We start from the raw sequence: 15,592 nt of genomic DNA, 5'->3' as shown, positions 1-15,592 counted from the left end.
TGAGTTGGTGCATTTCAAGTGTTGGTTTGCATTCTTACAGGGTGTAATGTAACTGGAGTTATGACTCAGCAGCAAATATTAGACTACACAAAGTATCAAAAAGATATACTAAACTATACATTGTGAAAATATTCACTTCATTAATCTTAACACTTTTAGAAGTAAAATGAACTTCTCAGCACTGTACATTGATAACTTAGATTATAGATAACTGAATACTGAAGTCCTCCTTTTATAAGCTCAGGTTTTACCAGGGGAGATTTAGGTTGGATATCAGGAAAAACTTCTTTACACAAAGGGTGGTTAAGCACTGGAATAGGCTCCCCAGGAAGGTGGTTGAGTCACCATCCCTGAATGTGTTTAAAAACCATTTGGATGTGGTGCTCAGGGACATGATTTAGCAGAGGGTTGTTGGAGTTAGGGTAGTATGGTTAGGCCGTGGTTGGACTTGATGACCTTGAAGGTCTTTTCCAACCTGAGAACTTCTATAATTCTATGTTTCTTGGTTCTGTTCCAGTAAGAAAAAAACCCAGAATATCATCTCTAACAAACAAGTCTTGTCAAACACACCATCAAATTTCAAATGGAAAAACATAAAACAGGGTTTCAATTGCTCAAATTCTTTTTTTTTCCCCCAGCATTCCCAGCCAACATCGCATCTGTCCATGCCTCTCTAATAAAACTATGAGAAAAGTAACTATACCTACTGTATCACTCTACCCACTAACACACCAAGCTAGTTTTCCAACAGCAGATACATCATAACACACAAGTTACAAAACGACCCAGGGCTGCGTGCTGAAGTTCTAGCGCAAACATTGTAACTGCAAGTGCCATCAAACCATTTCTTATTAACATTTCCATACACCAAAGAAAACATATGTTGGAATGAGGCCTGCATTCAAAGTATTAGTCTTGAAGGCCAAAATGCACTTGGATCAAATTTATATTCCCTTCCATATTCCATTACATTTTGTTGCCATGCAATATCTGGCAGCAGAGAGGCAATCTGAGAAAATAGCATCTGACCTGAAAATGCATGTGAAGCAAAGGTACGTAATCTGATTCCACTGTGTGGAAAAATATTGTACCCACTGACATTCATTGACATTAGCTGAACATTTATGAAGACCAAAGACTGAATGATGGCACACTGAGGCCACAGGTCGTGCATTTCAGCAGTGATGACAGTGACATGGAAGATAAGCCACATTCTGGACAGCCACGCACAGCAGTCAGGTCATGAAAGTGGTTTGATGAGCTCATCTACTCAAATTGGTGGACTACGACCAGGAAATGGTGTACAGAGCTGAATAATGGCTTAAATGCTTTGGAAACAATTGCAGCAACATTGGAATATTGCAAAATTTTGACCAGGTGTTTCCCATGAATTCTCACACAGGAACAGACTAGCCCCATACTAGCTTGAAGACCGTGAAGCACACCAGCAATCTTGGTTGGACTGTCCCACAAAACCCACTGTATATTCTGGATTTGGTGCCTTCTGACTTCTATCTGACAGGGCCAATAAAAAAATTGAACTATGCAGGAGACATATTCCTATGAACAACGCAGCCATAGTAGCAGTAGGTCACCTCGCTGGCTCATACATACAAATGTGGCATACAAGTTCTTGTTTATCGCTAGTGAAGATGCATAGCTAATGTAAGTGACTATGAAAAATAACGTTCTGTAGCTGAGAATTTGCTCTACTTTGCATTATTTTGTTCTTGGCATCTATTGTAGCTTCCACAGAAACGAACAGGAGGCATTACTTTCGGAGCAATCTATGCATACATTCTTCAGCATGGGTGGATGGAGTAATGCAGAGGTGGGAGAGAACTGTTTTGCTGCAACTTTCCATTCAGCTGAGTGTGTGTGCTATATATATAATATATATATATTAGACCATCTAATCTTTTTTTCCGTGTTTTTACAGATTACAGAATTTCTGCATTAGGCGGTACAACTTTGAGAATGCACGCTAAAGATTTGACCTTAGTGTTTTCAGAATTGAAGTAAAAATTGCAGTTTCATGGTGGTGATGACAATTAACGATTTTCAATTAGCAGAAAAATCTCAAAGAAGTTGATCCTTATTTCTAATTTAACCTGGCTTTTTTCAAAAATTTTCCCTGTAATTTCTTAATTCACCTTCCAAACATAACACGCAAGGGAGGACACACAAGAAAAAAATCAATCTCTAGAAAACCAAGTACAGCCTCCTAACATTAGGCTCAATTGTGCTATTTAAAGAACTATAATAATCACCTTTCTACTCCAAGGATCATGCCAGCCTTCTTTAACACAGCATTAAACCAAGCTCCTGCTATTCTATTCCAGCCTGACCCCCAAATCCTTTCCAGATACACGATTTCCTTTCTGTTCCACACTATACCTGTCATTTATTGCTCACACTCAAAAAGAAATATTCCTATTTGACTTCATATTCAAATATATTTTGTCCAAAGAAGTCCCATTTAGCAAGCATCTATGTCTCTTGTTACGCTACAGGAGTTTAACATCAATCTGAAAAAGAAAAGCTGATAGTCTTTTAATGGAAAAGGAATACAGGTGGTGTTCAGAGAAGCAGGACTTATTTAAATTGAATCACGTGGCTATAAACCAGATAGCTTGGCCTTGGTAAAGTAAAGCTGTTCTTTAAACAACTAAGCAACAGGTAACTGCTTTTGTTTGTTAAAAAAGAAAAAAGAAAAAAGCTTGCATTGTTTTTGAAAACCAGAAAAAATGTGTTCCAAAATAGCAACTCTAGACTACAGCCCACGTATGTTGGAATATGTTCCGATTATCAAGATACAATGAAATGTCCCTTTCTAAATAAAAACTTAAGTAGCACAATTATGACATTAGTATTGGGTCAGATTAAGAACGGACAAATCACTACAAGCTGAAAAGATAAAGGTCCTGTTTGCACAAGGGTAAACAAGCATCCACTGTTAAGGTAAATAATTTAAGGTTAAAAAAAATTGGTTTAAAAGTCACTTAAAATGAAATATCAAAACATCACGTTCAAGAAGATTACCTGTGGCAAAAAGTAGAATTCTATCTTCTATATCATATGTATTTACTTTCTACATGTCCAATTTTTTTTTTTTTATTAGCAAGGAAAAGGATTCAGACAATATTAAAAAAATTAATTTCTTACCCCTCCTACTCCCCCCAAAAAATACATTTTATGGAAGTACTCTTTAGAATACTAAAATAGACTCAAATTTTTGAAAGCCATTGTCTTACTTTAATTCAAATTATGAAGACATCAATAACCTTGTTTGAACACATCTTGCCTATCATAATTTTTACATGGGATGAGATTGAAAATTCAGTCCAATCTACTTCATTCACAATTTACTTTTTAATAAGGAACTGTTTAAAAATTTTCAATAAATCATTCATCTCTCACATTGTAACAATTAATGACTAGCAAAATTTATCTAAATTAACTTGAAAAGCTCAACAAAACGTACTTAAGTTCCTTGTAAACCCCTTTACATAATGGCGGATCCCAATACTATATCCACTCACCTTATCTGCGTCACTAAGTTTTACTTTTCCTTTTCCTTAGCTATCTTAATCAAGCACAGTGTAATTTCAATGACAGCACACTGTAGATTTTTAATCTATTCTTCACAAGGCAGAAGGAAGTAGAGAATCTGCTACTTCAGTAAAATACTCAATAGATCCATGGTACCGTGTTTTAAAGAGACTCACTTGGATTTTGCCCACTGTCTTCATTATCTTGCTCATTCATAATCAAGGAAAAAAATAATTCCTCTCTGATGATTCTTCACATATCAAGAACAGAAACAAACTGATGGTTGCTTCTTCCCAGCTTTGTGTAAGACCTCAAATCCTGTTTCTTACTAGTATTGGATTAATCCTGCAACAAGTCATTAAGGCTTCACACAGTGTGAAACAGGCACATGACACAGTCAAACTACATGACAGTCACAGAACTCCCTGATCGGAATTAAGCTGAAGGATTTCCGTTGGCAATTAATACTGTGCTTAGTGAAATGGGCAGGATCAAGTCACTCAAATCCCATGTCTTTACCTAATAATAAATGCAGCTTAAGGTTTTCTTCCCATTAAACAAATTCACTTCAAAATGCTTCCACTAACCAGTAAATGTTAACAACAAATAATAGTGACCTATTCCAAAGACTCATCCATGGTCAATAAAGCTCGTTTTATGCATCAAATACATATGAACAAATCTTCAGAAAGTATAGCTGCTAAAACTGATTTTATGTAGGAAGCACTTGCAGGGTACTGAAGACGTAGCAGATTAATAAAACACTTTAAAATATAATCATAATGATTTTTCAAGCTGTTTTAGAAAATTTATTTCTTTTAAGCCCTGTTTCATAAGTTGTAAATTCTCTTTCAAGTTAGATATACTAATATCGGTGTTTTCCAGTTTGTGTTATTTTATATATTCTATACTAGCCTAAAGCAACTTCATACGAATGGTTACTATTCATTAAATTGATTTTATTGCTTACAACACACTATTTCCTGTGGTGTAATCTTTTAATCACACCAGAAATCTACTTTTCTCTATGATCCTAACACCTACGCAAGAAGCAACAACCTGTGGAAAGGCCAAAAAGTGTTGAAAGCCATTCCAGGAACATTTCATAAAGTTCCTCTTACAAGAGCTGCTTTAACTCATTGAGGCCAACAAATCTTACCTCCTGACACTTTCTGTTTACTCTCCTCAACAACCTCCTCACACAAGCACTTCTGCTAAGCAGCTGCACAAAACCAGTCAGGTCAGCAGTTATTTGAGGGATGTTATAAAATTCCCTTTCTCAATCTGAAAGGACAATAAGCAAACTTCCCATTCTTCACAAAGTAAGAAACTGAATGTTTCCTTTCTTCTTCCAAAGAGAGAATTTGATTTTTTTTTCTTTAGATACATATTAGTTTTCATAATAAATAAATGTTTTCTAAAGGTTACCACTCAAACTGTCACCATCCAAAGGCTCCCATAATGTTTTCCTAAACAGACTGGACACTTTATTTTTGATTGGTGTGAGTTAGCTAAAGATTATAGCTAATTAAGGAAGCTAAGTGAGAAATAAGAATCAAGAATTAAATTAGGAAGCACATAAATACTCTCCCATTGACAGGAGCATTATTAAGACATGTTTCCCTGTAGCTATAATTCAAGAGCAAAGTTATTGAAGGACCAGAGTTAATACACTCATAACTGCTCGTGAGTTCATTTCTGAAGTAATTCTAAGAGACTGAACTGCCAAAATAGCTTAAACTAAAAGATGTAATGTCTCAAACGCTTGGCAGAAGAAAAAAAAATGTTACAAGAGCACCTGTAAGAGACTGAGATGTTGGGATTCACCTTTCCAGGGCTAATTTCAAGAGAGGGAGAAGGAAGAGCACAGGAGTACAACCTTACAGTTAAAGCTGGATGTGGTTTGCACAACCTGACACACTGTTCAATTTGTTATAGATGATAAAGTTTAAAGTTACCAAGTTTCTGCCAAAATGCTTCCTATCTGCCACCTATCCTTACATTTGGTGACCCAGCTAGGAGTCACCCACGAAAGGTAACACTAATCTTATGACTGCTTTCCTAGAAGGTGTAGCAGGATGGCTGGGATGGGGGAAATCTGTCCCCCTGGTGAAAGAGCTACTCAGATATATCTTGGGATTCCTAGTCTCTCCATTGTATGTGCTGGCTTCTATTATAGAAAAATGGGGCCCATTGAGAGATGGGGAAAAAAATTGCTAGCTCCTCAGCCCATACAGCTGCTTAGATTGAGGGTCTAGAAAAAAGTGTTATGACAAACAAGGAGAGGCAGCTTGCTGCTTCTACTGCAGCATGACCTCTGTTAACAGCATTAAATCATCTAAATATTTCAGAACAAAATCCTGAGGAAGAAAATAACTCACTACACGATAGAGTTAAACAACACAAGCATAAACTTGCTGTGCTTACAGGTAAGGCCACCCAAACTAGCCCAAAACCACAAATAAGGGCCCTGTCTACTGCAAGCAAAGGGGACCCTGAGCAATCTGATCCCTATGGCCTTGAAAATATCAGAAAGGAGAACTCCTTAAAAAATACCTGAACTAGAGGGTCCGGTAGAACTGGACCTGCTAGATATCCATCCTATAGTCATGCAAAGAACCAAGAAAGTCCAAGAAAGGCCAGTGAGGGTACCCCAAAAATATACAAAAAGTAATGGCAATAGTTGACACGGGAGCTGAGATGTCTATAGTCCATGATGACCTGTAAAGTTTCCCAGTAAATGGGCTATTATAGGAGAATATGGGGGAAAAACGATCCCTGTGGCACAAACCTGGTTAAAATTGGGTGTTGGATGCCTACCTCCTCAGGAGTACAGAGTATCCATTCTACCAATACAGGAACATATATTGGGCATAGATACATTGAGGGGACTGACTCTCTAAACTACTATTGGAGAGTTCAGGTTACAAATTAGGAGTATTAGTGTCCAGTCAGTACAGTCAATTCTGCAGAGCTATACAAAGCACGAGTGCATTTGGGTGTCCTAGCTGTACCGGATCACTAATACAGAACAATACAGAATCCCAGGAGGTCAGGGAGAAATCATTCTAACAATACAAGAAATGGAAAAAATGGGGATCATCAGACCAGCACATAGCTCCTATAACTCCCCTACATGGCCAGCACAGAAACCTGGTGGATGACAGTAGACTATAGAGAATTGAACAAAGTCACCCCCCAGTTCACGTGGTACACAGTATTATCACCCTTCTGGACACATCGAGTATGGAGCTAGAAACCTATCATTGTGACCTAGACTTAGCTAACAAGTTCTCTAGTATTCCCATCGCTGAAGGATCACAAATTAATTGGCACTCACACGGGAGGGTAGGCAGTGAACCTTTCAGGTCCTACTACAAGGATACATACATTCATCAACTTATTGCCATAATTTGGTAGCCTATGACTTGATGGGGTGGAATAAACTAGATAACATCAGATTATATCATTATATTGATGATTTAGTGCTAACTTCTCTCTCTTTGGAAACACTTGGAAAAGTGGCAGATTCAATATCAAACTACCTATGAGAAAAAGGGCGGGCTATCAACACACAAAAGTTTCAAGGGCCCAGACTATCAGTGAAATTTCTGGGAGTCATCTGGTCAGAGCAGACAAAAGTCTTACCCAGTGCCATTACTGATAAGATAAAGGTGGTTCCAATACTAACTACAGCAAAACATCTACAAAAAAATTTGGGCACCCTAGGATACAGGACAATCGTTTGTTACAGTTTTATCATTTTTGTTGTCAGTATTACACATTATAACATCACGTAGTGCTCTGGGAGTTAAACAGTTAACGCTCCAGTTCCATGGATTTTCAATAGTTCTGGGTACACCTGTCTCAGAAGAGAAGAACTACATATCCCAGAAGACTTTTCACTGTTCTGTTCCTGTTTTCCATTCAGAGGGAAAGATAAAACTGTTCACAAGTCAGAAGAGGTCCTTGTTTTTCCCTTTCTGCTCGTCTCTGCAGCATCTGTGCTCCATACCTGTCTTACCTTAAGCAGTAGAGCAAGGCCTTTGGTTTTTTGGACACTCTCTCATTTTACATGATTTATTAGCTTCAATTCCAATCATACTGTATTATATTGTGTACAGAACAAGATGCTTACCAGCAAGCCAAATCAGCCATCAAACAAGCACAGGCACTTAGTATATTCAATCCCACTCTACCTGCCAAATTAGACATTCACGTAATCCAGGAAGGGTTTGGGTGGGGATTGTGGCAGTGTCAGAGTTCTGGTCTCAGGTTTGGCATGGAACAAAAGAAAGGTATAGCCCAATTGAAAAACAGTTACTGGCCACCTACTCTGCCCTGCAGGCAGAAGAGCTAATAACAGAAACAGCAGAGGTAGTAGCAAAAACAACACTATCTATTCAAGGGTGAGTAAAGGATAAATCACATACTCCTAAGACAGGGATGGCCCAAGCCCAGGCAGTGGTACATTGGGTCACTTGTCCTCCTCACCATTAAAAGAAGAGCTACAGAAGATACTAGGTCCAGTGATGTACCATAGTGATGCTCCTGAAGAGACTACTACCACTCCACCAGAGAGAAATCCTGTCCTAAAAATACCCCATCCTAGAAGATGCCTGGTACATGGATGAGTCCAGAAAAGGAAATAATATTAAATGGCAAGCACTTGCATACCATCAACTGAGGCCATCTGGTTCAAAGAAGGGAATGGACAGAGTAGCCAGGGAGCTAAGAGTAGTGTGAATGGTTCTAACTCAGGAACCAGATGACAGTGCATTGTACATTTGCATGGATAGCTGGACAGTCTGCTGAGGATTTACGTTTTGGATTGTGGAGTGGGCCACTCAGGATTGGACTACCCAAACCTGACCAATCTGGGGCAGAGACATATGGTTGGATATATGGAACATGGTTAGGCATAGAACTGTATATGCCTACTATGTATGTATCCAGACACCAGCCCATGCAGTCACTGGGGAATGAACACAGAATCACAGAACTGTAGGGACTGGAAGGGTCCTCCAGAGATCATGGAGTTGAATGCCCCCTGCCAAAGCAGGCTCCCTACATCATATTGCACAGGTAGGCATCCAGATGGGTCTTGAATATCTCCAGAGAAGGAGAATCCACAACCTCTCTGGGCAGCCTGTTCCAGTGCTTCATCACCCTCACTGTGAAAAAGTTGTTTTGCATATTGGTGCAGAAGTTCCTATGCTCCAGTTTATGGCCATTTCCCCTCATCCTGTCCCCACAGACCACTGGAAAGAGGTTGGCTATATCCCTTTCTCTCCCACACTTCATATATTTATAAACATTAATAAGATCCCCTCTCAGTCTTCTCTTCTCAAGGCTGAACAGACCCAGGTCTTCCAGCCTGCCCTCACAGGGAAGACACTCCAGGCCCTTTATCATCTTCATGGCCTTCCAATGGACTCTTGATGAAGTCAACACAGTAGCTTGGATAAGGTGGCTAGATGATTCACCAGCCGAGAACATCAACCAGTAGCTACATAAGAAGTTGCAACATTCTGGGCAGAAGACAACGTGGGCAGCAGTAAAAGCATGGGGACATCCTGTTCAAATGTCAGATATCGTCCAGGCATGTCAAGAATGCAAAGCATGCTCCCGGATGAAACTGAGACCTTTGCCAGAAACAACAGCACATCTTGCCAGAGGACACCACCCCTTGCAGAGATGGCAGGTCAACTACACAGGTCCTCTCCCTCTATCTGAAAGGGTCAGGTATGCCTTGACCTGCATTGACACAGAAAGTGGATTAACACAGGCCTATCCAGTGCCAAAAGCAAATCAAACCCATACTATCAAGGCATTAACTAAATTGATGGCAGCATACAGGACTCCCCAGGTCATTAAAAGTGACCAGGATTCTCACTCTATAGGAACAACGGTATGAAAATGGTCCAAAGAAAATAACATTGGTGGTTCCATCTGCCTTATAATCTGATGGGAATGCAATTGATGGAGCAGCATAATGGCATTCTAAAGGCCATTCGTCCTTGCAGGGGTGGACTAAGAGACTACACAAAATGCTGAGAGATCTGAATGAAAGACCCAGAAAGACCCAGTATCCTGCATATGTTACAAACAACTTGGGCCTCCCCACTTAGGATTCAAATTAAGAGAAGTGATACACAACTGAGACCCCAAGTTGGAATGATAAGTAATGTTCTTCTCCCTGCCCCTGAGAATCTAGAATCAGGAACCTGCAAGGTAAGATCGCCTTGGGAAGTGCAAGTGGGGCCAAAATGGCATGGCCTACTTGCACCATAAGGGAGATTATTAGAAGGGAAATGAATGGTAATACCACAAGTAATTGGTACACAGCCATCAGAAATTATAACACACACTCCAATTTTCATTACAAAGAGGACCCTAATTATGTCACTCTAGAAGATCAAAACTCCCCCTTTGATACCTAATATAATTATTCAATCGTCAGTATCAGGCTAAAGGGCGTAGTATGTAAAAGGCCTGGACATATCCCATCCAAGTGGAAATTTTGACGATGGACAGGAATACGGTATGTATTTTTTACCACAGAGGGCAGATTTGCCTCTTGGTGCCAATTAAACATCTATTCTACACTCCCCAAGATCCACGGCCTGCCAGGACAACCAACAGAGACAGAAGCAGGAGTTCCAGTGTTACTGAAGAATTACCACAACATGTTGTTCTTCAGTGATATTTTATGATGGATTTTCAAACATCTTTCGCAAAAGAAGCTGGAAGGACATATCCCACAGGGGTCAATGCTGGGATCGATACTCTTTCATATCTTCATTAGTGACACCGACAGTGGGGTCAAGCACACCCTCGGCAAGTTTGAGGACGACACCAAGCTGTGGGGCATAGTTGACACACCAGAGGGACAGCATGCCATCCAGAGGGACCTAGACAGGCTTGAGCAGCAGGCCCAGGTGAATCTCATGAGGCTCAACAAATCCAAATGCAAGATTTTGCTCCTGGGTCGAGGCAACCCTCACTACCAATACAAGCTGAGGGATGAAATGATTGAGCGCAGATCTGCTGAAGACCTGGGGTATTGGTGAATGGGAAGCTGGGCATGAGCCAGCAACGTGCCTTCACACCCCAGACAGCCAACCATATCCTGGGCTGCATTAAAAGAAGCAAGGCCAGTAGTTGGAGGTAGGTGATCCTACCCCTCTACTCTGTGCTGATGAGGCCTCACCTGGAGTACTACATTCAGATGTGGAGTCCTTAGTACAGGAGAGACATAGACCTGGTGGAGCACTTCCCAAGGAGGGCCACAAATGATCCAAGGGACGGAACACCGCTCCTATGAGGAGAGGCTTAAAGAGCTGGGCCTGTTCAACCTGAAGAAGAGAATGCTCCGAGGTGACCTGATTTGTGGCCTTTCAGTATCTAATTGGGAGCTACAGAAAAGAAAGGGACAGACTCTTTAGCAGGGTCTGTGGTGATAGGACATGGGGAAATGGCTTCAAGTGTAAAGAGGGTAGATTTAGGTTGGACATAAGGAAAAAGTCTTTTCCAGTAAAGGTGGCAAGGTATTGCAACAGGCTGCCTAGAGGTGTGGTGGATGCCCCCTCCTGAAGACTTTCAAGGCAAGGTTGGATCAAACCCTGAACAACCTGAGTTAGCTGTGGATGTCCATGTTCACAGCAGGGGAGCTGAACTAGAGGACTTTAAAGGTCCCTTCCAACTCTAAGTTTCTATGACTCTTACAACAATCAAAAATTATAGACTCTTCATGTCATGATGGAAAAACTGTATCCACTCAATGGGAAATAATTTCAGCATCACAGCAAATTGTATCTACGTCACGATTGCAATTATGAACCAGACTGCAAAGGAGAGCTTGACCCTGATATGCTCAATCATTGGTTCATGTTCTGTGTATGGGTGGAGTGTATGAGAACTGTTAGGTCACAGTCTGAACCAGTGATTGAGCACCCAGTAAAGGAGCAGGGCCAGCCCTGGCTGCACAGGTGAAAACAATTCACCTTGTAGCTATTAACAGAGCAGGAACACTTGTATTAACATAGCTTCAATCATTATGAAACGTGAATGGACCAATTAGAGTCCCATGGCAGAGCTAGAAATTCATCAGGAGATGATCTGGATGGCCAATGCCCCTCAAAGCAAACATGACTCCTATATTTAACAATGGTGCCTGAGACCAAAAGTCATATACGCATTTCTCTGCAATAGGAATAGTATTTTCCATTTCCAAGTTGTATTACACAACATGCCAGGGGTAAAGGGGAAAGCAACCAATGACTTCTGTAAAAGGACACTGTTTCCCAAAGCTAAAAGAGTTCTTTGAGAGAGCACGTGCATAATGGAAATACAATTTATATAGTCCTCCAGGATCTCTGATACAATCTGACAAAACAACAAGTCATTCACTGAACATGCTTAAGGAAATAAAGCTGCCATAGAATCAAAGAGGAGATCTCAGATAGGCCATTAATATATAAATGAATAAGAAAATAGAAGACATGTATGGTCTACTCAGATAAGAGAGGTGGTTAGAATGTAGTTTGACAAATAATACTAAAAACTATTAATCTATTAATACTAAGTTCATAAGGTGATAGGATTGACATGTGACTAGGCTTATAAAACAATGAGTGATCTGAAGAGGGGTTGACAAGTATTAACTTGATTTTATGATTAGCTCAGAAACAAAGAAATAAGAGGTTATATGCCTACAAGCAGTAGACTTTACTGGCAGTTTCTAACATGACTAAAATGACATGCCATTTTCCTGACTGCGTGAGGGGGAAGAGGGAAAAAATGTGCTTTTTATAACAAAAAAACTAGAATTTGATTCACTTTTTCATATTTTTGCAAGGTTAGACTTTTAAGTTTCACAGTAACTTCAGCTGCTTCGAACCCACAAGCAGTTGCAGCCTGAAAGAGCACAGAAATGTTATTATGTTCACCAGTCCATGTTTCCTTGTGTATCCCTAGACATCAGGCTCTGGCCAATACTGGAAACACTGTACACATCACTGATTAAGTGCATGAACAGGGCCGAGAGGGATTAGTAATATATGGAGATTTTTTAAAGTGTAAAGATATGGAGAAACTGCAAGGGGGTGAAATGGATCCCAAAAATGTAATAAGGTCTTCTTCTGTGCATTAAGTTTCGAACTACAGACTGGTTCTGTGTTTTTGTGCAGGAGCTGACCCTTCCCTACACACACACACACACACACACACATAATCTGCCTCAACAATTCCCTTGTCTTTCAGGAATTAGTATTTTACGAAAACTCACAGAATTCATGCTTAAATATGAATGCAATAACTTACTTGAAGATGACCAGGTTTGTCATTGATATTCCTTGTAACCGAAGGTCTTCAATTTAAGAATTTTTTTGTAGGAGTTACTTGTCATGTTCTTTTGTAAACAAGACACTGCTGTTGCCAGGTAAATAATACCATGGGATGCTAGTTATGCTCTGAAATAGTTGATATGTTGAATGGCTAATGAAAAACAAATCTGTATAAATCTGTCAAAACTTTGAAATTGATCAACAGACATTCACTACCGATATATGTAAAGATAAGGGAAAAAAGCCAGAAACTCTCAAAAACCTTCATTTACTACAATACATTCCACTTTCTTCCCTGCTTTTACTAGTTATTATTTCCTAACCACCCTTCCTTCACTTGTATGGAATTACAAGGACATTGAACAACACAAGCACATACAAATTCCTCCTGCTACTTTGTAGTTATCAGGCTCCAACCTTCAACTGTTTTGTTAAATTGTTACACCAATTTCCACACTTTGCCTCCCATTCTTTATCACAAATCCTACTTTAGTCAGTACTATAATCCAACCAAATAGCCACTCACCTGAACTTCCCCCTTCTTCACACATGTACAGGGATCACGTCAAAATAACATTTTAGAATTTCATATGTTTTTGAAGGAGTGAAAAAAATACAGTAAGAAAATCCCAAGTTACTCTATAATCACATAGGATATCAGAGAGAATGCCTGAATAAATACACAGAGTACTTGAAAAGTATCTTGATAATAAATCACCAGGAATATTTTATTGGTGATTCAATGGCTTACAGTCTGTTTCTGCTTCTTTTCAAAACAATTTAAAAAAAAAAAATAGAGCAGAAAAACACAAAAAAAGAGCCAAACACAAAAGAAACCACTACTGCAGACAAGTCAATTCCAGAACGATTACTCACCTTTTACATCAGATAACTCAACTAGATAAAGATAAAATTCTAGATAGCCTAAACAATAAGATCCTATAGGGTATATAGACTAAAGATGATCTGAAGGAGAATGTCCTATTCAACCTCTTTTCTTACTCCCATCCCTGCTCTTCACTGTATCCTCCCTCCACCTTGTTACAACTCTAGCAATTGTCATATTTTTGCAGCACTCATTCAGCTCACCTCCAAGAAGAGGAGAAGCATGTTTTCCCCCACTGTATGAGTTTTGTTTTCTGCCAGTTTAGCATAAGCCTTTAGATGGGCTTAACCACGCCACCTTTTAGCTGCTGTTAATATTAACAAAGCTCATATTTTAGGATTTTTTAAAGTTCTCAGAAGAATGAGCTAAGGATAACTATTTGAATACGAAGCATTAATTTAACAATCTTATCCATTACAGCTTTACACAGTACACGCATCCATGTAATACCTCAAGAAACATTAAGTATATTGCTTATTTCCTCAAACCATGAATTTGAGTACAGCATTTAGTCTCCCTTACTGAACTCGGACTCAGAACATGTTTTGACTGTAATACAGTGTCCAAAATATCACGTAAGATTCAACCAGTTTTCATAGTGCTAGCAGCAGTTCAGGGACCATACTTGAATCACTGCTGCAACATGTTCCAGAAAGAGGAAGTGTTAAGGGTTTCTCAGCCGAAGGAAGAGTTATTTATTGCTTCCCTAGACAAGCCTCACTGCCTGAGTGAGAAAAATGCTTATTTAACCCACCACCGCTTGCAAACAAATACTTATCCTGTCACAGAACAGATATATCTACCCTGAAGAGTGTCCTGCTCACATCATTACAAAGCTTCACCTCAGGCTCTGTTCTGCTCACCTTGGCAACTCGAGGGGTGAGGCCTAGCAGAAGGCAAGGCTCCTAACGCACTACTGCCAGGCAGCAAAAACCTACCTCGCCTAATAAGACACGGATGCTGGTGGAAAGGCACATGGCTGGCCCTGAAACAAACCAGGTGTGATTACACTCTTCTCCACAGCCAGAAACTTTTCCTCCTGCCTCCTTCTCTAGCAGGACTTGACTTTTAAAGAGAGACATATTTCATGCCTGCCTGTTGAACTGCCTGCGGCGCTGGTTACTCCTGTTCTCCTCGGCAAGCGTGAGCAGACGCAGACGGATTAGCGCGCTCACCGCCCTCAGAGGGCCGCAGCGCCAATACACGCTCCCCACACCGCGAGCAGCGCCACTCCCGAGCTGACCCGGGAGTACTTCCTCGTCCCGGCCAGCGCCGGCTGCAGCAGCGCATGGAAATAGAAACTCTCAGCCACCTCTCGCATTGGACTTTCACCCTCTCCCAAAGCGCACTTTTTCACCTGCGTAGGCAGACCCGATACCACCCATTACGGGAAGGAAACGTATCCGTTCTAACAGCCGGCACGGCCGCCCCGGGAGAGTCTCGGCCCGCTGCACACAACCCAGCAGCACCAGAAGCCTCGCTGCCCCTAACGCAGAGACGCGGCGCTGCCCTCACCCGAGTGCCTGACGCCGCCCTGCTCCCCTCTCTCACCGGAGCCCCGGTCCCTGTTGTCCTCTTCCTCCTCCTGTCGCCATGCATCCCGCTCCGCGGAGTCCCGCTCCCCGCCCTGTGCCTCTACCGGCACTACGGTGAAGTTGGTCGGCATTAGCGCGCTGCCGAGCCGCACACGGATCCTACAACACAGTAGCAACTCCTCCCAAGGTAGCGGGCAGGGTAAGCTTAGCGCTACCGCCTCCCTCACGTGAGAGCCGCTTCCTCAGGCAGCGGGAGGTGGTGGCTTAGTGCC

The 15,592-nt window shown here is 40.9% G+C and overlaps 1 protein-coding gene across 9 annotated transcripts in view; it reads right to left on the bottom strand.

The window, feature by feature from the left end:
• The window catches only part of SLC12A7 (solute carrier family 12 member 7), a 74,643-nt gene extending 59,094 nt beyond the window's left edge, over positions 1–15,549 (bottom strand). For 4 of the 9 annotated variants that reach the window (XM_025147245.3, XM_025147246.3, XM_025147247.3 and 1 more), the window contains exon 1: positions 15,301–15,549. In XM_025147245.3, coding sequence (XP_025003013.2) covers positions 15,301–15,451 — 151 coding nt within the window. In that variant the 5' untranslated portion in view covers positions 15,452–15,549. Of the gene's footprint in view, positions 1–14,723 lie in introns of all 9 variants that reach the window. The other 5 variants (NM_001006371.5, XM_040683258.2, XM_040683278.2 and 2 more) reach the window with 2 other exon arrangements.
• Positions 15,550–15,592: the final 43 nt, after the last annotated feature.

The sequence above is a fragment of the Gallus gallus genome, chromosome 2 (genome assembly GCF_016699485.2).
Source record: "Gallus gallus isolate bGalGal1 chromosome 2, bGalGal1.mat.broiler.GRCg7b, whole genome shotgun sequence".
Taxonomy (NCBI): domain Eukaryota; kingdom Metazoa; phylum Chordata; class Aves; order Galliformes; family Phasianidae; genus Gallus; species Gallus gallus.
Note: the sequence above shows the minus strand (reverse complement) of the source record. Positions and strands in the feature narration are given on the sequence as shown.